The 27,920-nt window shown below is 39.9% G+C and overlaps 1 protein-coding gene across 13 annotated transcripts in view; it reads right to left on the bottom strand.

Annotated features, from left to right (window-relative positions):
* Positions 1-27,920, bottom strand: part of pleca (plectin a) — a 105,178-nt gene that overhangs the window by 50,142 nt on the left and 27,116 nt on the right. For 4 of the 13 annotated variants that reach the window (XM_023154086.3, XM_023154088.3, XM_023154087.3 and 1 more), the window contains exon 1: positions 1,981-3,454. The exons of 7 other annotated variants lie outside the window; for them this stretch is intronic. In XM_023154086.3, coding sequence (XP_023009854.3) covers positions 1,981-3,439 — 1,459 coding nt within the window. In that variant the 5' untranslated portion in view covers positions 3,440-3,454. Of the gene's footprint in view, positions 1-1,980; positions 3,455-19,643; positions 19,808-27,920 lie in introns of those variants that run through there. 2 more of the 13 variants (XM_012924131.4, XM_012924133.4) reach the window with 1 other exon arrangement.

Raw genomic sequence — 27,920 nt, 5'->3', positions numbered from 1 at the left:
TAGGAGTCAGCAGGTTACACACTCTGTGTTCTGCTGCAGCTAACCCACTCAAATACAGTATGGTCTTTTTAAATGTTGGAGTTCATGTTCATTGCAGGCTGGGCTAAGTGGAGGTTAGATGAAAGGTGGCAAATGCCACACACTCTGTGTTTTGGACTGCTTTGCTGCTTCGCCCTTTTTTGTGGAGGCACAGACAGGAAAAGCTGAGTGTGGTTTAATGGCACTCACATTTTTCCAGTCTCTGCTGAGTCATATATCAGCCCGACAATGGAAGGTTCTCAGGCAGATATCATATTGAAAAGGTAGAGCCAGGGAATTCAGCACGTGGATTTGCAGAAGCATTTATCTTTTATAAGTCTTTATGCGCTGTATTAATATCTAGTTTGGGGGCCGTGTGAAATGCAGCATGTTCTGTGAGATGAAGAGAGATGGACACGCGAGTGCATGCAGCTGCAGAACAGCAGATGCCAGAATTAATGAATCAGCCACATTGATGTAGCGCACGCAGCAGCACAAATGTTTGCATGGATTTAATACTGAATACTGTGTTTAGACACCTGTAGATACCCTACAACGCCACAACATGTTTGCCAGAGTTTAAGTTAAAAAAGAAGATTTGACCATATAACACCCACACAGAGGTAACTACAGTATCTGCCTCCACTTAGACTTAGTTTATCTGAATATTTTAATGTCTGTTGACACGATGCAGACATCTCTCTGGTCTGGAATCTCAATATCTCTCAGACGTGTCAGTAAACTATGAACCAGCTTCAACAGGCTGACAGGTTCTTCCACCAATACCAGAGAAGCCTCTTTGATCTTTAAGGCTTCAAAAATACAAAAATAAATAAGTAAAAGAAATTAAAAGATTCTTGTTTGGTTGTGTTTGTCAGTCATGTAGTTGCTGGTCTTAATTATAATTTTAACTGAGTTCTGGTTGTTTTACTTAATTTAATTTGTTGGTTTTCTCAAGTTTACTATTTACTTTATTTTTACATGTTTTTTTAAAAACATTTTTAATTTAATAATTATCTTTTTAAATTTCTATTTCTTTAATGAATTAAAATGATCAACTTTACCCCTTTTCATTAATTCAGGAGCTTTTGTGAGTCTTTCAGTTTAGTTTTGATCTCTCTATTGTTGTGCTGCAGTTTGTACCTGCTGTGCTACATAAATATAATTTTGCTACCTTAAAAATAACAAGACGTTAATTAAATATTCATTGAATTAATGGGTAGTTGATGCTGTTCTCCTTGGGGAACTGAACACACTGTTTTTCGTTTGAGTATAGATCACAACCACTGCAGAACAAAACTGCCTGTTCTGCTGAATATACGACAGTAATAATCTGCTTGACAGATGCAGTTTGAACATGTAGAAGCTTCATATGTTATCTTTGCTTTTTGCTTGTTTTTAACCCTCGAAACATCTCAAAGAAAGAGTTATATGTGTTTCCAGTTAAGAAGACTAGCAGAGGTAAAGCATCACAGGCCACATAAAACGAATGATCTACAAGGTGTCTCAATAATCAGTGTTGGATAAAAGTCACATTATTTTCTTATTTGTTATAAATTCTTAATGTTTCTACAGTTCGAGTTTTAGTTACTGTGAATCCCGTAAGCAGATGTGTGACAGTAAACAAAATGAGGACTAATGCATTTTAAAAATATAACTGTACCCTCACTAACATACAGTATGCAAACATGTGCATGATTCACATTTAGACAAAGCTTGTCTGTGTAAGTGGGCCACTGGTTGCCACAATCCGCATCTGTAAAATGACACTTAATTGACAGTCTGTTGTTATTTAGCTATATGAAAAATGACAGGACCATTATTTGTATCAATAAGAGACGAGATTAAATTATCTCTGCTTCATCCACATAAACAGAGCCAGCAGCCATAGCAACACCAAGATAGCCTTTACTGCAAATGAAAGAGGAAGAAACGGGAGGAGGAGTTAGAAGAAGCTCAAACCTTCAGGGAAGTCAGGCCCGGTCTTCTGAGCATCTTTACCTTTTTCAGGTTCTTCTGTAAGAGTGGTGCAGTCTACCTGAAGCAGAGGGATCTTCAGAGCTGGGTAAACTGGTGGGACTATAGGGACGGGACGGTCTGCTTTAGTGGCTGCAGTGGAGGAGGCTCCAGATGCATCATGAGAAATCATGACTTCTGCAGAAACTATTGTCTCACTGTCTTTTTCATTCTCTGTATCTGTAATGTCAGATTCCATTGTTTTTTCCTCGGGAATATTTTGCACAGATTTGTAAGTGTCACACTTGGATGTTTCACTTTTATCTGCAGGGCTGTAAACTTCAACCATCACATGTTTCATCTCCTCAACATCACCTGGCAACTTCTTGTGGTATTCTTCTGTCACAACGTCAGCAGAAGATCCAAACGGAGCTGAGTTGACAACCTCATGGAGAAGGTCTTCATCTTTCTCTTCATCATCAATAAGCTCTTCCATCAAAGGGACTGCCTGGGGGTCTGCTACCATTTGTATACCGCATTCACTCGCAGGTACCTCTTCTTCAAGAACCCCCAAGAACAGATATTTGGTCTCTCTTCTCATCTCATTTAAGATCAGTTCTTTTACAGGTTCCTCAGTTGTAGTCTTCTGCACCTTCATGGTGGCCATAGCAACACGTCCAGACTCCTTATAACCTGTTTGTGGTTCAGCACATGTGTTCTTAAACGATTCCTGCAGGACCTCTGTTACTGGAACACCAGGAACCTTCTGAACTGTCTGGATTTCTTTTGGAAACTTTATCACAACTGAAGGAGAATGAAAACCTTGCTTGGCCTCCTCGACTGAGTAATGACCTCTGGTGGCTTTGTCTTCATGGTGGAGAACAGAAGCATTGAAAACTTTACTGTGACTTTCCTCTTCTATGCAGAGGTCTTTGTCCACCTTGAACAAGGTAGTGTTTTGATCTCTAGGCTGACCAATGGACATCTGGTAGGAGCCTCTGAAGGTTTTTGGAAGTCTGTCAGGTTGTTCTTCTTCAACTCTCTTGTGACGGTAAACGTGCCTGTCCGTAACACCCTCTTGGGTTCTTCCTTGGGCCTTCAGTTCTGAAATGGAAGATCTCGGGCCTTTCACGCTTTGAACTCGAGCAGAAAATCCAGGGCGAAAAATGCGATGAAGGGTTCTAGGCATGATTTCTGGAGGCAGGTGCAGGTAATCTCGCAGGTACCCGATACCTTCATTGGTGAGATAATAATAGGCATGTTTCCAGGCAAAAGTCTCCCTGACGTAGCCTTTAGTTTTGAGAGAGCCCACGGCACGGATCACCTTTAGGTTATTCACCCCATTGAGATCAGGATGCATGGACTGTGGCCGCCTGTCCTTCTTAACCACAATGACGCCATCTTTGAAGAGAAGCTCGTAGATTGCTTTCAGATTGGCTAATGGCATTACCATTCCAGCCACCATTATGTCTTCCCTTGTGTTCTTTGAGATCCTCAAGGAATTCCTTCTTCAGATACTATAAGCACTTCAATGCGCAGTATTTGCATAGAGAAATATATCACAAAGAAGACCTGTTAAAAATTCTTAATTCTACATAATTTTGGATTCACTTTGATGAAGCATTTATCTACCCAGTTGTCATCATGAGTCAGCATGGAGAAACAGCGATGCTCAGAACCCCTCCTACCTTCTCAGTCCCCAGTCGAAACAGAAACAGTGTGGATGAGAGGCGAGAGGGAAGAGAGGAGGAGAATCTAAAGGGGTGTGCGCACACAGGATGCAAACAGAAACCAAAAGGATCCAAACAGAGACGAGAAAAGGAGGTTTGGACCTTGTGTGGGTAATGGGCAGTGCCGCTGCTACAAAACCCCTGCTACCTTAGCCAGCTTTCAACACAAAGTGCAAAAACAGTGTGGGTTTTATATATATAAAAACGCAAACAATGAATTCTTTCTTTGCTAAATAATCCGTCAAAATCTATGCACAAATCAGACAGTGTATGACAATATATAATCATGAAATAAATATTTAAAATGCAAGATATTATTCATGTCTAGTTACTTAACGTGAACCAGTTTTAGTACTATTAGTTATTTCATATATGAGCTGATGGTGTAGAAAACTGTGCATCACACACAAATTCACCATCACTAGGTTGTCATCTTAATCCTTCCTCACCAGCCTCAGATGAGAACAACAACAAGAGTTTACCAACAGCACTGGAGACAAAAACAATAAAAATAGTTTTTGTAAAGTCACTGCAGGACTTACTGAAGGTCTTAATAACGCAGGATTGGAGTAACTGTAATGAGCTAGTGGTATGTTGACTACAGTCCAAACGGAGCCTGGCAATAACTAAAGAATTAAAACCAAAAAAGCCAGACATTACATTCTGCCTTTTAGCATACCTCAGAGTCATTTGGACAAATAACTGCACAGAAGATTTTCAGTAAAAGGATGGTGATTTAAAATGTGCAGCACTCTAACACAGCATCAGACATTAGAAGTAATACACCTGTAATAACACAGGGATACAACAATTAGCGGTGATGGGTGGTAATCCAATCATCTGTAAGACAGACACACTGCAGAATAGTACATATACCGTGTTACATGCATGAATGAAATGAGACTTTAACATTCAAACAGATGTGTAGGTAACAGATAACAGGGAAAAAACAAGCTGAAAGCTAAAACATCTGATATGGGGCAGGGATGACACAACCAACACCGAACAGGCCTGAGGGGATAACAACCATGCATACAATGCTGTGCAAAACAGGGACAGCTGTGGCGAATCATCGGCATGTGTTTTTAAAGGCAAGAGGTTTTGAAAATGTCACTTTGACGAAATACAAGGTTCCAGAATGAAAGGCTCTCTTTGTATTCTAAACTACTGAATTTGCCCAATATAATATACAGTCATGGTCACTAATGTTTTCCAAAGGTTCTTCAGTGCTATTCAAAGACACCAAACCTAAATGTCAAACATTAAGTACAAACAGTGTATAATCTTTGGTCTCCATGCTTTCCTTTCCTCACTCATAGCCCACATCTCCGGCCAGCCAATTCTGCAAACCTAAATGGAAAAGCCATCAAGTCGTGGATTTCCCCATAAGAAAAGACAATTGTGCCTGTGTTTAGGTCCATGTTACTCAACCTCCTCTGAGACCAAATGAGACTGAACAGCAGTTATAAGAGTCCAGGGTAACAACAGCTGCCAGTGGAGCTAAAAATACAAACAGGAGGTTTGGAAAAAGTCTGCAGGAGATGGTGATTTTCCCTAATTCTTCCTAATTTTCCCTCTTCTCTCTGACAGCTGCAACATTTAACAGTCATTTAATAATAATGAATATAGGAGCACATCTCTGCTGATCACATTAAAATCTCTGAACAGAAAACCTATTAGGGTGAAGTGTTGAAATAAATACAGAGGTTCAAGCTTTTTAATAATTTTTCCAAACAATCAATTTTATAATCTGCTTAATGAAAATCAGCTTTTGCCTGTTTGTGTCAAACCCATTTGTCAAGAAACTTGATTGCTCTACTGGGAGCAATGTTTCATAAGAAATCGCTTTGAGTAAGAGCATGCAGGAGAGGGAAGATGACTCCCTCTAGCAGGTCTGGGGCAAACAGTATTAAGCTATTTCAACATTATGCAGTCACATAAACACTGCCACCGATAAATCAGAATTCTGGAGATGGATATAACCCCGCCCTTTTGGGGCATGGCAACAATCAGCGCAAATAACTTTTGCGCCAGATGAGGCTCCACTGCAGATCATACCCGGCAAATGATCTCCTGCCAGTTCCATCGTATTTCGATAGGCTGTCATAGAACTCGAAATGATATACTGAAGCGTTAAGTGAAGATGTCTGGAAGAATGAATCACAATCTTTTTGCTAGCACAGATAAATTCTTGCTGCATGGCACAGCTGGTAAGAACTCTTCTGGTAAAAGAAAACAGGCCTCTCACAGCGCAAGAATTTAGTGGTCTTGGGATTCATCAAAAAAACTTGAGGACTGTGTTGGCTCACTGGATGCAGAGACTTAATCGCCATGTGTTCTCCATTACCTGTCCGTGGCTCTATATCAAACACACTGGCGGCAACAATAGAGTTTTTGTTTGGTTTTCAAACACAGAATCATAGATGGAGTGAAGTGAAGCTGTCTGCACCTGCGTCACACCTCTAACAGCTTCAGTTATAGCCTTTCTTAAATGCAATCTAGAGATTGACGATCTCCAGTCAATCTTATTAAAAACAGCCTGATGGGAAAAATAAAAAATAATACGCATCCTCAACCTTTGTCTGGATATAAATAATGTAGATGTTTATTGTTGCTCTCTCCAAGTCATGATGAAAGCTCATTGCCATGGTGGCGATGGTCGAGGTCGAGGGAATGAAGACAACTCAAAGTGACACTGGGTGCTTTAAAATAAACCTATTCAACTCTACTGGCAGATAAATGCTCTCCACATTCCAGTGCGTACTTTATAGCGAGTCGTTTAAGCTGTATGGTTGTCTTCCAAGTCGTTAAATTCAAGGCTGCATTTTGACATTTGGAAATGGAGCAGTGGGAAAATGCTGGGAGGACTATTGCTGAAACAGTCCACACACACGTGTGGTGATAAATTCTGCAACTATTGCACTTAAAACATGTTCCTGACACGATGTTCAGTTAAGTCCTGAGGACATTCTGCAAACTGAACTGTCTGCAGTGCAATGGAGGCCAAATTCCTCTGGATAATGTATGCATTAAAGGCGTCATCCGTCTTATTCTCTGATCCATCTGTGCTTCTGGAGTTAGTACTTACATCTGTCCACCTCATGTAAAACGAGTGCAAAAATCTTTTAGTGATTTAAAAGGCACATTTTTTCCCAAGGCAGATGGATACGGTGTCAACTTTTAGCAGAATGGCTCATGGATTTAAAATTTGCTGGAAACTCCATATAATGGAACCTTTATATGGACATCTCTACCCTTACACATCAGCCCACTCACAAATATGAGTGAAAAACAGAGAACACACACAAGAAAGTAAGTGTACCTAACATTAAACTAAACAGAGTGATAAGATTCACCAACAAAGCTTGTAGCAGTTTCATACTAATTTTAGAGATGGAATCTCTACAATGCAGTTTAGTTTAGTATGGTTTAGTTTAAATGTATTTGAAAAAGGAAACTTAAATCTCATCAGAAAAAGATGAATCGCACCCGATTAAACTGCAAATGTTGAAATATTATACAAATACAAATCCAGTTGGCTATGTAATATATTGCTTTTTGATTATGTATTTAATTAAAACATCCCATATAAACCAAAAATACAGCTAGAGGTTTTTTGGGAACTGATGGATGGTTAATGTTGACAAATCTGATTTTAACATCATGGACGTATATGCTTGTTACCCGGATAGCATCATTAAAAAATGCACATAGGAGAAAGCAGAATTTCTCATAAGCATTTTTATCAGTGCTCAGCGAGGAGTTAATCAATTTCATATGGAGCCATGTCTCTGCTGCATTAACGAGTCCTTGTTAAGCTGAATAAACACTGTGTGATTTGGGCCTGTCCCAGAAGAAAAACAACCAAAGTGAAAGAATGAAGCTATAAATGGAGCTCCAAACACTGGCCAGGTCAAAGCTGCCCACTGCAATGAAATTGTTTTAATCAAAGGAGAAAGAGAGAGCTGCTTGTGGCAGCAGCAGTTTGTTTGTATGAAGTGTCTTTATGCTGTTATCATGACAGCACCAAGAAGGATGTAGCCTGTAAACAAACAGCAGAGGAAACGCAGCCTTGTGTCACAGCCTGTGAGTCATTGCACCATCTAAATATACTGAACTTCTCAATGTTTATTAGATACGTGTATTAGATACATGTTGCAGAGCGTGGGTTTGAAGTAAATTTAGACATGATCGGGCTGTTGCTCACCACTGTCCACTTTTCTGTTCTCTTAGCTAATAACAGAAAGAAAGCTACTTTTTCACAGCTTTTAGACACCCTTAAATGTGTATGACTACTTGATTTACGCCTACCTGGGACTGACACTAATTATATATCTCTGTATATGAGCAGACAGCTAAGTTGAGGGCAGCCAACAAGGCTATTCAAGCTTTCCTGACTTCACACCTCGATGTCAAACTGTCCTTGAGTGAGATGCTGCAGCATCCTACTGCAGAAGAGGGACAAACAAGAGGAAGATCGCTGACACTCAAACAGGTCTGCAGGCTGATGAGTGGTATCAGGGTATTTCAAGCATTTAATGGTTACTGGAAACTACTGACTGTGCAGAGCTGTGGCAGACTTGTGACATGTTAGCTTTACTTGGCAAGGCCTTATTTTTTTCCTGAGCTATTTTTGATGGCTGTAGCTTTATGTTTCTCATGTTTGATCAGTAGCATCTAATCTCTAATCTGAACACAATCTCTAATGTGACCAAAGCCTGAGAGCAGAACATTATTGTGTTGTTGCTGGTGTTTGTTTTAGCAAAAATCTTGTCAGTGCTGATAGTAGCATGCTTTATCCTACCATGCACAGGTAAATGTGGACAAATATGTAATTAAGACAAGAAATGGTTACATAAACCATGTGAGTTTTAGAAAAATGTAGCAACTATTCAAATATTTGAAAAGCATATTTATCACTGATTAACACAAAATGGATAACAGCATCAATGCATTGTTTTGGCTTTAAAGGATCACAATGTCAAGCCGAACTTATTAGACTACAGGTTTTTGTTGGTAATGCACAAACCACTATAAATACTGTTCACAGCATAAAAGCTTTGGATCACAAACCATCTGAGAAAAAAAATGGCTGATGCTGTTAGAAACTAATGGACCTCTGAGCCAGTCTGAGGCAACACGGGAAGGAATGAAGCAGCTCAGTGCAAAGGTGGTTTGAAAAATCCTGAACCTAAAATGGACGACTTGGAAAGTAGAAAATGGATGAACGCCAGACTTCGCCAAATCAGATAGGAGCATCATATGATTAAGAGGAACCACAGCGTAGCAACGGAAATGTGAAAGTGTGTGTGTGAGTGACCACTGCAATGAGTCATCAAAACCCATGGCAGGGCGTGGCTGGCCAGGAATGCCTGCAGCCACAGTAACATGACGCACCAAAGAAATATGAGTGCATAGAGTACAAGGCCAGAACAGTGGTCAGAGGCAATAGCATCGCTACTGGCAACAATAAGAAACAGACACACTCGTCCAGATGTTGAGAGCTTCTCCTGCTCACCACACAACCTGATCCAAAAGTTTCAGGTGATAAAAACATCAAAAGAAACTCTGGTTTTGACATTATTTTGGAGTTGCTCCGTTACCATTCACGCACACACCAACCAAGAAACTCAACTCGAGCATTTCAAAGGAATACTCCCCTAAAATATAACCTGTTGCTGAGCCCACAGTCTCCGTTTGCCTTCAACATGGATCGACGGACCTCCTCATAACCCTGGATCACCACTAAATATCATTTTAATTGATTTACTGTCGAGGAAGGAACTGTTCAAAACATACTGAACATACCGATCGAGATTACTGTGTAAAAGCTGTGAGACAAGTTTAATTCTCTGGTATTCTTTTCTTTTGCCTTGATACTGGCTCACCACTGGAATGCACTTAAACTGCTGAGAATCCCAGCTGATTATACACAGATCACCCACAAGTTCTTAGGAAAGGGGAGTAAACAAACACTCCTCACCAGTTATAATTAGGGGACAGTGTATTGCTCGAACCCTTCAGGCACATCTCAAACAATTAATTATGTTAGTTTTTTAAGTAATGTATTAGCTGTATATTTTCACCTGCATAGATTTATCTGATCTGCATTGGGACTACAGGTCTAAATTATCACTTTCAATTAAATGTGGTATGTTTGCATTTTATATTTATGTCTATAACTTTGACCGTCCTTGTTAAAGAAACAATAAATACTGTGCAGGACCCCCTTGTGCAATCAAAGAGCTGGACACAGATCTGATGTGGTGCAGAGTGGGGTCTCTGAGTATCTAGTTTACTCTCGGATGAAAATCTTGGAGGGTGTGGAGGCAGCATCAACACTGTGCTCTTTGTTGTGTTCCTCAAGCTCTCCCTGAGCTGTTTTTCGGGCGTGGTCGGGAGCATCGTTCTGTCGGGGAGCCGTTTTTAGGAGTCTGCACCAGTTTTCAGCAGGATGACCTGCAAGGTGCTTTATCGTGACAAAAATTATAATTAGAAAAAAAGAGGTAAAATGTGTCTTTTAATTACATAAATTTTCATGAACATGAACTAAATAAGCGTGAACTCAGTGCGACACCCTGATGGGAAGTGAATTTGAACTTTTAGAGAATAATAGGCCAAGCACGAAAAGATAACTTATTTTAATAATATCTTATTTTAACAGTCCGTGAAAGCTAAAATTATAACTGAACCTAAAATTTAATTAACACCATCCCTGGTATTATATGTCATAATTCAAGGGATAACACTGCATTTCTTTGGCTCTTTTGAATCTGTCAGTGTTGTGGTTGACTGATGTAGATGCTTTTCTTTGCAATGAAAGGGCTTTGTAATTTTAAAAGAGCTAAATTATGCCAACAAAACCACAAATATTAAATTAATCAAGTGGCAAACAGTTAAAATGTGGCTGACCTGCATTTATTCTCTTTTCATGATAAAAATCATTCCAGATTATTTTAATCCTTAATTTACACAGCCTTCCATAAAAACATGGAGATTAAACGTGTGGTGAGAGGAACGTTTAATCTCATTTAAAGTGTGTTTTAAAAGTTAAATTAAATACGGAGAATATAATAAGACCATCGAGTATATTTATGTCTTCATCAAGAAGAGTGGAGACATTGGACATTATGTTGAAGGAGACAACACGACGAGACGAGGAGCTGAAACACTAAAATTCCTTGAATTGTGCTCACATAACTGGATGTGGAAAAACCCTTTCCTCAAGTCCCAGGTCTCCGAAGCAAAATCAGTGTTAGACTCTGAGGTTTCTTCAGCCATGTTTGTAAGTACTGTTGTTGCTTCTGGTTTTCGCGGAAGGGTACTGAGCAATAATGGGACAGCTGATAATAAAATGCAAACAGTTTTTGAAAATCATCAAGTTGAGGGCTGAGTTAAGGGTTTGAGGGATTAAATCAGCGAGAAAACCAAAGTATATTTCACATGTGCTTGATATTGTGTGTGAAAAGCACAGTTTGTGACAGTGTGTCATATTAAAAGCTATGTTAATTATGTATATTTTGCTCACTAAGCAAAGACGTAGATGATTTTCTTTGGTGCGTTGAGTAAATTCACCAAAACATTTTTCAGTGTGCATATCAACACCAAAGGAAGTCATTGGACCATGTCCAGTATAAAGCCAGGTGTGCCGATTTCCACTGGCCTCTATGTTGACAGCAGCACACAGTCACGCTTCACTGACTTTCTCTCCATGGAGGCTGCAGGGCTTCAATCAGACAGCTCCTGTGTTTCTTATTGTTAGATATTCAGTCATGGCTTATTAAAAGACCCTTATTCTCAAACTTCTCAGGCAGGTCCAACTAACTACCAGCTGAAGAAGTCCAAAAATGTAGTCAATGTGGGGATGTTACCCACCAAGGTGATTTAAAGTAATGGGTGATAGATCCACCATGGTCCCACAATGGGGTTTTGTTTACTACCAAGCGAGCAAGAACAAAACTTAAAAGCACTTTGACAAGACATCGCTCTCAGGAAACCCCCGAAGCAACATGTCAGCATGATGTGTGTTCAGTGCCATTAGAGGAGTCCTATAAATCAGCTCAGCCTCCTCGTAAACTCAGCCCTGACACAATGTGACTGGGGCTTCACCTCCACTCTGTCCAGATCCCGTCCACATTCCCACCTCCTCAGGCCTTTTCTAGATCACTCCCAGACTGTCACTCCCACGAGAGAAAAAAATAAGCATGATAGTAACTGTTATCTGCTTCATAGAAAGTGGCAGTGAAGGGGTCTCACAGGGCTTTTCATACAGCAGGGCGCCTTGCTGGCTGTTGCTGGCTGTTTTGCCTGCGGTGAGGGTTGGCGGACAAACAGCCTCAGTAGCTTTTATACCGTCGTCTCATGCCAGGCAACTTCTGGAAACGGCACCAAGCTCGAGGGCTTTAAAACTTACAATTACTGACAAAGTTAAATGTCAGTGGGAGGGATATGATTTCACCCTGATCCTTGAATACAGCCCACTCTTACACTTGCAAAATATAGTGTGTGCATGTATATAAAGAAAGAAATTCAAGGAGTAGTAATTTATGCTCTTGTAACTTGAATATATTTACATTTGGGAATTGCTTGTTGACCAAAACCAAGAAAATGACCCAAAAAATATCGGAATATTGAAATAATTGCCAGATGCAAATTGAGATTGAGACACGATACAAGACAGAGATATAAAAGTGCAAAAGGAAAGCGAGACATGGCCTCAAGCTGCAGATCCAGTTTACTCACTTGGCTTGGCATCAGAAGAAAGAGTACAGAAGACATGATGGCAAACAGCCTGCAGCTCTTTGTGCCACAAACAACGACAGCACTGTTGTACCAGTGACTATTATACCAAATAAAAAGCAGCATTCACTTGAAGACTGTCACACAAAGGAATGAGGAATGAACAGTTGCATACTGTAACGAAATACAAAACTCGCTTGTCTAATTATGCCCCTGCATTAACAGAAATGAAAAGATACTTTAGAGTAAGAAGCAAGGACAGAAAGATCTGATGCACAAGCAGGAGGCGCTCACCCGTCCTGTGACACCGGACAGCCTCCTATTGTCACCTGGAACCCCACAAAGTTACAAAAGGCAGGAGCAGCAACTTACCTAGAAAGAGAGAAAAAAAAGGCAAAAAAGAGAAATTCAACTTTCCTCCAAAGCAGACTCTCTCCCATTTCTAAAACCCAATCCTTTATATTTTTTATTACAATTGAAATCTTAAGAATCAACAAACAAACAGCAATAACTATGTTAACAACAGACGTCTCAATAGCCTCATTAAGGCCGCAGCAGCTGCACTAACAGTGCCCCCTCCTGGCCACTTTAGGGAAAGAAACTTAGCCGTGTGAACCCTCCGTCTTACAAGCGGCACAGGAGTCACCTTGTTTCAGTTTCCCTGCTGAATCCCCTTTCCCTAACAAAACAAAGCATAAAGAATGTAATTACGCTCCACTGAGAGTGGGATTAGAGGAAGGATTGGATGATTAGACAGGATGTGTCAAATTATGGAGGCAGTTGCTCTTCTGAATTACAGGAAACCCAAGGTTAATGGGATTAAGCAATCTCATCGGCCAACTCAGGGGGGCACTCGCGGGGACCGTTTCCAGAGTTATCAAACAGCATGACTGACAGCCTCGCTGACAGCTCCAGCACTCTTCAGTACACAGGACCCCATTAGGGGGCTACACTGCCTCTGTTTAATTGTACTAATATAGGTCAGCTAATGTTTCTAACTGGAACTACTTGTTATTTAAGAAAAGCTGAAATTTGGGTGATTACATTTTATAATAGCTGAACAATTTTGAGATTTGTGTTCATTTTGCGATTGAACTTTTTTTATTAGACAGTTCTGTCATGTGTGTTGATGTCTAAAGATCATTCAGATAAAACGTGAATTGGAAATAATAGTTTTTGTTTGTGTTCCAGTCATTAATCCAGTCATCAGCTCTGTTTGTTTTTGACCTCTATAGAAAAGCCAGAAACCTGTAAATCAAAACCAAAGCACAAAAAAACGGAGGTATACCTGGATCGTGGTTCCACAGACCTGTGATACAAAGTCACCTGTAACTAAGTATTGTTGTGTTCGTTAGTTTAGCACAAGGCCTCTCTACAAACATGACATGTTTGTAGAGAGGCCCCACTTGGACCCACAACATAAGGCTGGATGAACCCAACAGTGGACTTAAAAAGGGATAAGCTGATGCCACAGAGTTCCAAGAACAAACTTGTTAGCAAACAGTTGATGACCTGTTGAATGTAATGCCGATATTTACTTTCTTTTAGCTCAGTATTAGCCGTCAACCCCTTTAGTGCTACGATCTGAAACTGGGAAAGAATTGTATGATGCATTTATCAGAGCTTTTTCACTAAAAAAAAAAAAGAGGTGCAACTTCTGCTGAAATCTCTGTCAATGAACCAAAACAGTAAACTTGCAGGTTGCCAATCCAAAACAATGAGCTGAAGGACACCGTTCTGCCATTCTGGGAACAGCTAGTGTAGTTAGTATCCAGTGTATTTGATATACAAGACAAGACATCCTTTCTTTACAGTCCAAATACATCTAAAAAAGAAAGCAGAAAACCTTAAGTACAAATTCTGAATACTGACATATGTTTAGCTAATCTCAAAGATTTCATGTTTTATATATGTCTGTGCACAGAGTGTAGGGGGAATGCTTTGTGCAACAAGCCTAGTCTTCACATCTGCAGTGAATCTTAACTCTGGCTGCAGAGAGAGAAACCTTGAATATAGTTATCGACTAATTCCTGCAGCTCAGATATCAGCTGAAGCATTTTGGAGCTACTGAGACTAAGACAGCTATATATGAGCCCTCTATCCATAAAATACAGACAGGATGTGTGCAGAAACAAAAATACACCGTGAATAAATGAAGCTGTATAGAAACCTGGATGTAAACTTATGAGTAACTAATATTTCAAACAGCGTTCCTTCTCTTCTCTGTCCCAACGATGACAGCCCCTCATTTATACCCTTCACAGAAAGTGCAGTAGCAAGAGGAAATTTGTGATCTTTTGCAGATATGAAACAGAGCATGACCGGAGATACACAAGCACGGGAAACTAGGAAAATGAGTAAGCAAATCAAAGGGGAATACTTCTTCATCCCTAAATTACAGATTCCTATCTATATCATACAGGTCTTTAATAACAACTCAATGATGACGTTATTTTACTTGTCAAATTTGGCCAAAGAGAGCCCACGTACTGTTTAATTACTGAACTGGATGTGGTAGTCAGGTCTGACAATCAAGACGAGGGTGTTTTAACCTCACGAAATCAGATCTGTTCACCGAAGCACAGTCCACTTTTTAATCTAATCAAACTATCCAACACAAATCTATTTATTCCAGCTGTTAAATGTGTCCCTATTGTATGTTCTACTGTCTTACTGAAGCTACGGTCGCTTAAATTGTCAAAACAATGTCACCAAGCATCTTATCTGACCATACATAGCACCTCCTGTATGTCTCTGTTCTCGTTAGTCACAAAGATCTACACTCAGGCCTTTAATCTGCTGATTAGATCAGCCGCAGGTCTAACTGGCAAACAGGCTTTCAGCTGCTGGTCTTTCAGCCCTTTGTACACAAAGTAAATAACTCTTTATAGAGTAAAAACAATGGCTGACGCTGACTGCCTGCTACTGTTATTGTAAATGGAAAAAAGGGGATTTAACTACAAGAATCCAGCAAAGACCATGTGCATCATGTGGCCCACAACACTGGTGCCAGCCTGATGTAACAATTAGTCAGTGGCACCATTTCCTGATTCATGGTGCAACAATTTCAGTGCATTTACGCGCTGGACAATTAGTCTTTACAGAGAAAGCTGTGGGAAATTAGCACGTTTGTTTCTGTGTTAAAAACCACACAAATAGTCAATGAAATGGAGAAGTAGGCAGCAGATTAATCATAAATGCTGCAGCTGTGCATGAAATGAACATGCACTTGAACAGCCCTGCATTTGAGGATTATTTCTGCCATAATCAGGAATTAAGGGTTCACCATGTTTAGATATTTCTTTACAGTAATATTAAGAACATTAATATTTCCCAAATATGGTCAGATTTACTTATGAACAAACACATGTGGGCATTTGGGGCACTTTTTTGACACTTATGCATTATGTTCACATATCATCATCGGCAGTGTGAGATCTCTGAAGGATTGCTGTGCTGTCGGCACTGGTGGGTGTTGTGTTATGTGTTTCGCATGGCTACAGCAATAACTTTGCGGTGGACGGAACAGGAATAAATCTAACAGGGTCAAGAAAAGAAGCGGTTGCCTTCCTGCTTTTAGCTTACAAATAGTGCTACCCTGGTCTCATTGCAATGAAGGGACATTTCTGCAGCCCGGCCTGTAGCTGCTGGGATATAGTCACACTACATGGATATATGCTGGCGTTATTATGGGGCATCAACAAACTGTCCATGCTCTGTTAGTATGTCAAATTGTTTTTTTCAAATACTTATTTTAAAGGAGTTAATGAATATCACCTGTTGGTCATCATGGTGCATTGATATGTGTGTGAACATCAGTTTCTTTCTGTTGCTACGGACCATTAGAAGTAAAATTCATTCATTGTGAGCGCTGACACTGCATTAGACAGCTTTAAAGTTTTTAAGGAGTCAGTGCACATCACAGTGCAGCTCAGCACACCTGCTTTTTTGCCAAGTACACTGCAAATTATATATTTATTAGACGACCACTCGATGTAGTTGTAGTTTATACTGTTATTTCATCGGCACCTGTAACCCCGAAGCCATGTTTTATGTTTCTGTTACGGTAAATCCACCACTATGCGCAAGACATTTAATTAAAATGATGTTTTTAATGCTAAAATATAATTATTGTTGTCATCCAGGAATTTTCAAGTTGACTGTTTTACCAAAAAACAAGAAAAAAAAAACTGTAAAGCAGATTTTTTTTTTTGAATTATCATGCCAAATCTCATGTTTTTTGTTTTTATGACAGTTTGTCTTATACACCGTTTAAGCACTGGATCTCCAAATGTTTTCTTGTATTCTTGTGTGGTGTTTGCAGCTCTTTTCCTTGGTGGATTAATAACGATCACCTGATTCATTACAAACAGGAAAGCACATGTTCTGTTTAAATTCATTTAGAAAGGAAACATCTCCATAGACATCATAAGATCTTGATGCTATCTTCAACATCAAGAGGAACAAAAAGCAACGTTTCTGGTGAATGTTTTCGCCAACCTCCAGTGTGCTTGCATGCACAGTGGTCAAACCACATATTCAACTGTTGTTTTTCTTGATTATTTCATTTCTGATAAGTATTTCTGATGGCATTATTTAAAAAAACATCCTCACTTTGTCATGATTTCCCCAATACCCCAAAATGCATTTTAACACTAATCTATATAAAACACATTTATTTATTTTATGTAAAAATATAACAGTCCATTTCATTAAATAAACCTGCTTAAAATATGGAAATACCTCTAATAAAAGGTAGGGACTTGTCAAATGACCTGCTTCACCTTTTTTTTTTGTCTGCAACACAATACCACAAGAGGTCAAGTACTTTGACTCCTGCACCGAACTCCTTTTAACTGGATATCCTGTGGACCTGTGCTGCTGAAAAGCACAGCCATCTTTCTTTCACCAGCACGTATCCTTCAGAAAGCATCATTCATAACAGAAAACCTGCTGACAAGAGTTTGAGAAACCCTGGGGTAGAAAAAGTGCTGAAAGTAAAGGAGAATGTCTTCACTCTGGTTATTTTCTATTTTGAATAAAACAAAAAGTAACACTTTATTTAGTGTGGTAAGCCAGGAAACTGTTTTATAAGAGAGCAAAACGATACAAAAAAGAATACTTAAGAAAAAAAAAAAACAGGTAGTGAAAAAGCAGAGATTTCAGTGAGTCAGTGAATGCACCACAATGTAACTTTTTTTTAGAACTTTTCTTCAACTGAGAGCAACATAAGCCTGAAATGAGGCTAAAATAATTGGGTCAAGACTGAGAATCGGCTTGTAGAAAGCAGTAAAGCAGACAGGAAAAAAATATGCTAATTTCTATAATAGCTGCTATGCACCTCTAAAGACATACAGCAGATCACCAGCAGGCTCCTGACTCTGTACCAAGTGTCTGAGAATAGGTGACACAAAGAGACAATGGGAGTGATGGTCCTGCTGTGACGACATGCTTACAAATGAACTCAGTCTGACTGAGTAAGCAGCGGTGTTCGACATATTAAGTAACTCCATTGGGAGCGCTCAGTGAACCGAAGAGCCTTTGTCTCCACAGCCCTGGGGAACACATTCTCAGCCTATCCAAATGGGCAGGACTCCTTCAGATCCCTCTCCAGGATCATTTAAATGCCTCCGCTGCCTGGAAAACGTTTCCAAAGCGTTACCACATTTTGCCAGAATACTGCAGACAAACCACAGCTCCACACAGACACCAGCATTAGAAAAAGCTGCAACAGTCTGGTTGTTCTCTCCTCAAATTAGGGGCTTTCTGTCTCTCTAAATATAAATATATTTGTCTCTTACATGAAGTAGGCAACAATATCCATGACCTGAACAAATGTACATTCATTTAAATGCATAAATTATGAAACCGCAGCTAGAATTCCTAAACTTAACAAGGTCTTTCTTTTTCTAATTTTCTAAACTATTGATTTGAACGAGACCTACATTTAAATATCAGTGCTAAAGCTACAACTCTTTCCTTTTCCCTTGTAACACAGGATCAGCAGGTAGCATCATATGTTTCATTTTATAGATGAAATCTGAGAGAAATATTCACTTGTTATTATTTTTTCAAGTGTTAAAGCCATTTGAGTTCTGTAACATTTTCACAAGAAATCTGCCAGCCTTCTAAAATGAGTATATTTATTAGATAAATCAGGAACTACTCATCAAAAAAATATAACTAGGAACCTTTTAAAGGTTGATTTTGATACCCTTCATTTATAGGATAAGACATATTTCATTTTAATCTCAAAAGCTGTAAAATTCCCATGTTACAGAAGCCAAAACTAATAATCATAATCTGTAACAGAACTGCTTAAAAAGTAGGAATATCTAGATGCATTATATTCTATATGACAAAATATTAAACATAAGGTTAAAACTGAACAAAAGAAAAGTAATAGAGCTGATGAAAATGTGAATTTGCTTTTATATTTATTTAAAAAATCTAAATCTTCAAAATGGGGATAATAAGTGTTAAAATGACACTTTGCAGTACTGTATTTATGACGTCTGTGACACTGAAGTACTGCTGAGTGAGACACTTGAAAAGAGAAGGTGGGTGGAGCAAACTCTGATGATGTAAGCACTAATTATAAGCAAACACCGAAGCTCGCTGCAGCCAAACAAGCAGCAGACAGAACACAGACTACGGCTGTAGAGCTGTGTGTGATCAGCTCCGTCTCTGCACCATCGCCGGTCCCATCTCAGGACTCACGCTTAACCATAATTCCTGCTGTTACCACGGCGATGCAGCAGCCGCTCTGCACCAGGCGTTGAGTTCTGCATCTCCCGGCGCAGACGCATTCAATGTGCCGCATGCAGCAGCACCAGCCTCCCTCAGCATCTCACACACACACACACCCACCCACCCAGCCAGGCTCATAAAAGACACCGCCTCACAGTGACCCCTGCTCCAACCCCTGTGGTCACGCCTGGACATCAAAGGGGAAGAAAAGCTTTTCACCTCTGTTATCCGCAGAAACGAGGCGGGAGAACAGGGGACTATAATTCCCCCATTTAACTCCCAGAAACGCTCACGACTGAACTTTTTCTTTAGCCTGCATCTATACAAATGAGGAAGTCCTGACCAGAGAAGGATTGTGGGAAAACAAGGCGGTCTTGAAAGCATATGATGGTGATGACAAGTCAGGAAGTTAAAAAAAAAGAAATTATGGAATAAAGTCAGGCGTGGTACCTTTGAGAGAGCTGATCTCATGCTGGATAGACCTTCCAGGATCCATTCTCACGGCTGCTGAGTCTCCAAACAGCAGTTTGAGCCCTGCAATGTCAGCTCAGCCCTGAAGCACCACGCTGGAGGATGTAAACGTCCCTCAGCTAACGGCAGTCTGTTTCTACCACTCTCTGCCTCCCTCCCTCTCCGCTCCCACAGGACTTGGCAGCTCAGTGTTTTTGTTCTCTCTCTCTCTCTCTCTCTCTGCCCACTTGCACACAAACCCTGTCAGCAAAGAAATTGTGAAAGAGGGAAGCACACCTCCCTCTTTTCCAGCTCCTACCCCTCCCTCTTGCTGTTCCTTCTCATCCTTGTGGTGTTTCACAGGGAGGTGCCTCAACCAGTCATCCTCCACCATCACATCACTAGCACGCAAGCAGCTGGTGTCGAGCAGGCAGTGCAGAGCGTTTTTGACTCGAGTCGTGAGTGATAGGAGGGAAGAAAAAAACCTTTAAATGAAGGTCAAATCCCCTGCAAACATATCTAGACTCTAAAATTAAGATAAACTTGACAAAGAGTCACTGTGTTGTTCATTTTTGCACTGAAACATTAACTATGATTCAGCATCTCCCAATAAAGTATTCCACTACTCGACTGGAAGAGTCCCTCTATTTTTCATTAAATGTACTGCAGAGGGGACCTCAGGGTGCTTTGGATGACAGAGCAGTTTTAGGAAACTGAATTTTGGAGCCTTAATAAAATGCACTCGTGCATCTTTTTAAGCACTACCATGATTCAACTCTGCAGAGGTCACAGTAATGAAGTCATTAATCAAAGCCACAAAACAAACTAAGATCACATCATTTCATCTCATGGATTAACAGCCATTCTCAGCATTCAATCTTATCATCAGATAAAGCATAAGAAAGTTCCTGTCAATGAACCAACAATCAAAGGGCTTACATTATCAGAGCCTTGACAGAAATATTTTAGAAGATGACAGCAAGGTTATGCTGACTTTGACTCAGCAGTCTCCTCAAGCCTCCAGTGACCGGCTGACATCGCTGCATTGTGCCTGAAGTCAGCAACAGCAAAAATGCTTTTTGCTTAAGCACGAATAAACCGACAGAGGATTGACGAGTGATCAGCATAACACACGGCTGTATGAAGAATCTGTGAACTTTTATAAAAGCACAGGAAACTTTCTTGCTTCAAATTCCAGTAGATGCATGCAACTAAATAAAGAACAATTCTAGTTGTTCAAAGAGATTTTATTTGTACTCAAAAACACATAGCAGGTGATAGGACATGCATCACACCAGAGTAACTGCACTATAATCAAGTGAGACTATTCAAGTAAAGCACAAAAAGTTTATTTTTTGATTTGTAATTGCCAGACATCGATAACAGATCTACTAAATGCAACTCTGGGAGCCTAAACATGACTGCGTGGCTTTTTCTTTGAGCCTGCCCCATCTAGTGGCTGGAGTGGACGGGGGTAAGTGGAGGTGATGATACCTGCAGGGTTTGTTTGAACTTCTGGAAACTGTATTTCAAAAATATTTGAAATAAATTGTGCTCAGATGTGAGGAGTCAGACATTTGCTGAGCTGCAATAAACAGTTCTCAGAAAAACATGAAAAAGGGAACATTATGGCAAGACATTAAAAAAAAAAGATGATGAGAAAAATCTCATTTTCTGGTTCATGAGTGGAAACAGTGCTGCTCTCTACTGCTGACGTGTCAAAGCATTATGACAGTTGACAGGTAACGATTACGAGGAGAGCCGGCTTAGCTACACGTGAAACTCATGAGTCACTGAAACACAATGTGTACAAGAACCTCGTCTAAACCTGAGAGTCTCCCTTAAAGGAGAAATCTGCTTTACAATGCAATGAGTCAGCACAGACAACGTTGTGGTAATAGGCTTATAAGACCTAAGTTAGACTAATCCTTTGTAACCAGTCAGATTATGTTTACTCATAATCAAATAAGGAAGAGTAGGTTACGTCTATCAAACTCACGGGAAAGGTTCAGTCTCAGAGTCGGCTGTGTTTCCCTGCTAAGAGTTTTTTTCCCTTCCTAATTAATCGTTCAGTGGCCAGACTACTTAAAAGCACCTGTTACAAGCCAAAGGACGAGCTTTTAAGGTTCTCAGTGTTGCAGGTCTAAAAAGTTCCCCTGATCCATGACGCACAGATCTGACAGCTGCTTTCAATTAAAAAACATAAATAGCTGAAATGTTCCAAACAGCCTGCAAACCGAGCACTGACAATAAATCATCTTTAAAGAATTTTGACATCTAACAAAACAAGGTTGTTTTATGAGGTATATGAAAAACACGAGACGTGCATCAATCACTGGGGACAAATGTCTTCAAACCCTGCAGAAACAAACATCTCTGAGCTCACATGTAGACAGACGGGAATAAAAATAGCTGAATATTCCCTGGAAAAAAGAAGCTGCTGCTGCTGCTGCCGTGGATGTTTTCTCACTGAGACACTTTACAAAAGGTGTATTTTCTCTCCTAACAGAGAGCTGCTGAATTCAACAGCTGGTGTCTGACCTTAAACTGTTTCACACTGATGCTTCAGTTGTTCTAGTGTGAGAAAAAAAAATGCCAAAGACACTACACCACTGTAGAGCACCTACATGACAAATAGTATCGTGATGTTGGCACATTTTAGCAAAGCACAGGCCACAATCATGGAGGAGGTTATGTAGGCAGGATGTAATGAAGTCATTAATCAAAGCCACAAAACAAACTAAGATCACATCATTTCATCTCATGGATTAACAGCCATTCTCAGCATTCAATCTTATCATCAGATAAAGCATAAGAAAGTTCCTGTCAATGAACCAACAATCAAAGGGCTTACATTATCAGAGCCTTGACAATACAAAAATCAATGGCTCATCACAGATCCAGTTACAACAGCAGCAAAGAGATAAGCAGGGACCCAAGAAGCAAGGGCTAATTGGGAGAACCTGGAAGAGATTAAGTCTTTAAATGATGACAGCAGATCCTACAATAATGCAGTTTGTGATAGATTAACAAACAAGACCAAACGCTCATTTTTAGATTTGTGTAATCCACAAATCAGCCCTGTTTATTACTCCCTCTAGAGTACAAGAAAACTATCACAAAAAACAAAATTCTCAACCAAATTACATTTATTTATAGTTCCATATTTTTTTTTTTTTTTTTTTACAATAAAAAGTCCCCAAAACAACACAAAAGTCACATGTAGCAACTCGGCTCAAAGCGCTTTACTGGTAGTGTCTTAATGTCCTTGGGGACCCAACCCCAACCAGTCACAGCAGATGGCCCCGCCCCTCCCTGAGCCTGGTTCAGCTGGAGGTTTCTTCCTGTTAAAAGGGAGTTTTTCCTTCCCACTGTCTCCAAAGTGTTTGCTCATAGGGGGTCATATGACTGCTGGGTTTTTCTCTGTATGTATTATTCAAGTGTCTCCCTTACAAGATAAAGTACCTTGAGACGACTGTTGCTGTGATTTGGCGCAGTATAAAGACAGTGCACATCACACTAAAACATACCATTTCAGTGAGGCAGGACAAACGACTGGAGCTGGTCTTGTGTTAGAAACTGCAGTTCTTCTAGTGGCCACTTGAGGCTGGCCCAGAGAGCGAGTCAAACTCGATCACTTCCCATGCTGAAATCTTTAACTTTACATCAGTAGTATTTGACTGAAGAAAAAATAAATAAAAGAAAGACTCCTTGAATTCTACAAAGATTCCAACGTGCTGAGATGCATTTAAGTTTTTCTTAAAATCAAGACATCAAGTTTGACAGATGGATAAACAGAGGAATGAAAAAACAACCAAGTAATTTGACTAATAAACAGGCCAACTCACTCACACTGATGTTGGTCCAAACCACTCATTATTTTAATCCAGTGATGCAAACCCTGACTGCTCTTTGCTCCTCAAACAGACACGTATATGAACTTTCAGAAGTTAGACTATTAAATCACATGATGCATGCATGTGACTCTAGAACAAGCAAACCTGTTTAATCTAATGACTCAGTCACTAAAACTGCGGCATTCCCCCTCGTCTTAGTGCTTTGTGAAAGTATGTTAAGAAACACGGCTTAACAACCGCGAGCTGCCTCAGATCTGCAGAACAGAGTAGAGCAAAGGACTTCACTAAGCTGGGAGGAAATTAAACCAGTGGTTACGACAAACAGCAAACACCACATGTGTGTCAAAATAAACACCCATCCCCAATTTTGGGCCTCTTTAAATGCTCATGCAACATATATACCACTTAAAGTTAAAAATAAGGCCCACCCAGTCGTAGCGTTGGTCTGTAAAGTGTTGTGAGCGCCAAACTAAACAGATGCACCTCCACATGCATATTTCCGTACAGGAATAAAAAAAAAAAGCAAATCTGTTGCTAAAGGCTAGGGCTGTTCGATATAACGATATATATTGGATGACGATATAAAAACGTCTATCGTTTCATTTTACGCTATCGTTTGTTTCGTGGTGTCGCAAAATAAACTGTTTACGGCAATATTTTTTCATCGTTTTGATGGTCACTGTAGTGGTTATATTCATTTCTTAAAGTTCTCTCTTTCTCTTATATTTAATATAACCACACTACGGACGGACAAGCCCCTGTTTTTATGTGTTGTCGGTAAAACCATTGCGTGTCCGCTTGTTTATGTTCCACATAAACCTTTCACAATAAAGCTCAAGATCCTGTTGAGACTTAAACTGGATTACGTGAAAGAGCAGATTATTTACGGATGAAAAGTAAAAAAGAGCCTCCAGGTGCTAAAAAATAAACCTTAGACTCAAACGTTAGAACAGGCTTTTCCCTGCAGCACGCCGTGTGATAAATACAACTTATGTCTAAAAATGTATAGTTTCATGCATCGGTTAAAACATTCGACTCCAGCTACATGACGCCCAGCTGGAAACACTTCACGCAAGTCGAGCTGCCCGAGATTCACAGAATTTACAGAAAATGTTACATTTTTGTTATTTATATCGTTATTGGATGATAGATGTCTTATATCGGGATATGAGATTTTGGTCATATCGCACAGCCCTACTAAAGGCTGATTTGAACAGATGTCAGACTGAGTAACATACATCATTGCAAAGACTCAAAAAGCAAGGTTTTGTTCATGTCAGCAAAAATGGCCTCTGTGTTATCCATTTTTTTTACTTTAATGCATCATACCTACATTTTGGGGGATGTGCAGTAAGTTCCACTACCACATCAGACACTTCCACACAATCCAGCAGACGCTCCTGCTATCCCTGTTTCTTATCCACTGAACTTTTGAAGTGGGCAAAGCTTTTCCCTGAAGGAATGTTTGGTTTCCAGGTGCCTCTTAAACTCACTTGGCATCATGCTGGCATTAGTTAACTGTCCCCAGCAAATGCAGTCGGGCTGAAGGATGATGACTTCCCGCAGCGATTTCTAAAGATTGCTTTTTCGGTGGTTTTGTGGAAGTTCAAAGATATTTTCTTGTTGTCTATTTTTTTAATGCAAGCTTCTACTTTCAGCTAGGTGAGAGTTGTAGACAGATGTGCAAGAACAAAAATGTAAGACTTTGCATTTACATCTGGATACGTCTGGTTTTACGAAACAGTCCATAGTACCAGTATCGGTCATAATCAGGCCTGTGTTATGGTTTGTTGTTAGTTGGCTGCAGGGTAACCATCTTGTTGAACCGTAAAGAGAACATTATAAACGTTAATAAAGTTTAGCGGTTGACTGGTTAAGGGCTTTATGGGCCTGGCTTTGACATGATTCTCATTTCTCACTACAGCCCGTCGAGGAATTCAGTTTGCCGTACTCTGCATTACACATGAAACCTGAAAAACCAGCTTCATAAAAACTCTAACAAAAGAAGTAAAATGAAAGGAACAGGTTTATTTCTCTACATGATATGTATGTACCTTCCACAGGGTGCATTAATAAAAACATCTGGTATTAAAGTGGACAATCTAGTCTCAGAAATAATTCATTTTAATTTGATTTAGTAAAGAGCTTTGGCCATGTTAAGGTTAGATATTCCCTCTTACGTAAATATTAATGTGCATGAACCTTTAATCACATAGGAACCTCACCTTGATGAGGAGCACTGGCAATAATAAGCATTTTCTGAACACCTACACACTAATGTTTTGAGATGGAAAAGGGTTAGTGTTCAAAACCAAAACTTGCACACCACCTTAGGAATTTCCTAGCTTGTGCTGGAGCCAATAACAAAGAAACATAACTCAGTGATTTGTTTTTTGATTAACTGTCAACTTTCTCCTTTTCAACTGTGACTATTTTGGGGGATTTCATTCCTGGAGTTTACTCTTAAAAACAGCACAGTCCTACACAGTAAAAACTATTGTTTCTGTGCATATTTGAGGAGTCAGAGAAAATTCAATTTCCCAGCTAAACATCATTGTGAGGTATATTAAGCCCCCTGGCTCCACACCAGTTTGAATGATATTTCTGTTTCCAAGCAGCGGTGCCAAAGCCTCCAGTGCCTTTTAATCCCAGGTGGAAGACCCGATACACCCGCTCCACCCCTCTGTGGGATGTGGCTCCTCCCACTATGGAAGTTCAGCCATTAGAAGCTGGAGTGTCACCAACATACTCTGGGCTTCAGGGTGGGGCGTGTGGAGGAGTAGGTGGTGATACCCCCACATCAGTTCCTGTCTAGGTCCATCGGTGATATTAAACTCCCTGTGCAGTTGTTGGAGTTCATCTGAACTCAAACAAACAAGCCGAGAATTCAGCAGCTAAAAATAATCTCTTCACTACTGCCACTCCCTGATTATCTCACACATAAAAAGAGCCCATTTTAACATCAACAGCTGGTGGATGTCATCCTGTTTATATCATGGCCACTTGGTGACAAATTTCCCGATATTAACGGAATTAAAAAAAACATCAACATCGACTGGTTTGTGGACTCCTGTTGAGTTTGCTGTCAACATGAACTCAGCGATGGGTGAAAATGACTGAAAGTCGAGGACACGGCAAAAGCATGTAGTGAAACCCGACTGAAAGTAAAGTCATCAAAAAAATGTTTACGATTATTTTCTTTGACTTGATCAGAGGAGTCGCCCCCTACTGGTCATAAGAAAGAATGCAAGTTTAAGATTTAAAAAGTAAATACAGAAATCCTTTAAAGTTACATTAATCTTTTACATAGAGTGTGTGTGTATTTGCATAAAATCTATGCAAAACTTCACTATGTTAACATTTACATTCTAAAGCGAGACTCGTGTTGCCGGTTTTATGCCACAACCATATACCAAACCTTCAAATATTGGGCAAGTACTATTTTCAATGCATTTAACTGCATGTTACGCTTCCAGTCATTTATGCAACTATTTCGTTTTGAAACTTTTTGGTCTTCGCAGCAATAGAATTATTACATTATATCGAATTTTGGTTACACAATTTATGCGTAACAGAAGCTCCCAGGAAAGGAAAGGAAAAGAAAGCAACCACAGAGGAATCTGTGTGTGTGTGTGTGTGTGTTCTATGAGGCTTTGTCTAAAGTCCTTTCAGAGAGGAGAAAAGGAGCACTTTTCAGGAGGACCACAACACCAGAGGAATTCACAGAATGTGTCATGATGACATATGTTTTAAGGCTTGTTGTCTTTCAGATCTGCACTCTGAAAAAGACACATTGAGGATGTCTGTTTTCCTTTTGGGTGTCTCTGATTCACCAGAGTCAGGACACCCAGAAGTAGTTTATTTACGCTGAACAACGTATCCATTGTGTGTGAATAAGATCAAGATCACTAACACGTTTTCAAACACTCATCGAGCTTTTAACTTCTGCAGTATCTTTCTCCGGGAAATTAATATGCTACTTTTTGCAGGCACTCTGTTTTAAATTCTTTCAATGTTGCAAAGCACTAGAAAATAAATAACTTGAGTAGTAACTTCTGAGATGAGCTCATTCTGTTTCACCTCTAAAAATGAGACGAGGTGAGACAGAAATCAATATAAACGTTATTGTTGAATCACCGCTCCAGACAAACTGCTCATAGCCTCGTTAGTATTAAAAAATAAAAGAAGATAGAAGTTGCAGACTTCAAGGGTCGTGGTGTGTGAAAAAAGCAGCAGCAGGGATTTTCAAACCCTGCAGAAAAACAGTGAGAATGCCAGTCAGCTCCCTACTGGCATTCCTGGCATTAGTCGGGATTACTGCAGCATGCCATAAACGGGATGTTAGCACCATTGTTCAGCGACCCAGGACAAACATCAGGCTGGGATCTCTGTGCTTCCTGATTCAAAGGTTAGACTAAGA

The sequence above is a fragment of the Maylandia zebra genome, linkage group LG22 (genome assembly GCF_041146795.1).
Source record: "Maylandia zebra isolate NMK-2024a linkage group LG22, Mzebra_GT3a, whole genome shotgun sequence".
In the NCBI taxonomy this organism is placed as follows: domain Eukaryota; kingdom Metazoa; phylum Chordata; class Actinopteri; order Cichliformes; family Cichlidae; genus Maylandia; species Maylandia zebra.
The sequence above is the reverse complement of the archived record's forward strand: the minus strand, read 5'-3'. Positions and strand labels throughout refer to the sequence as shown.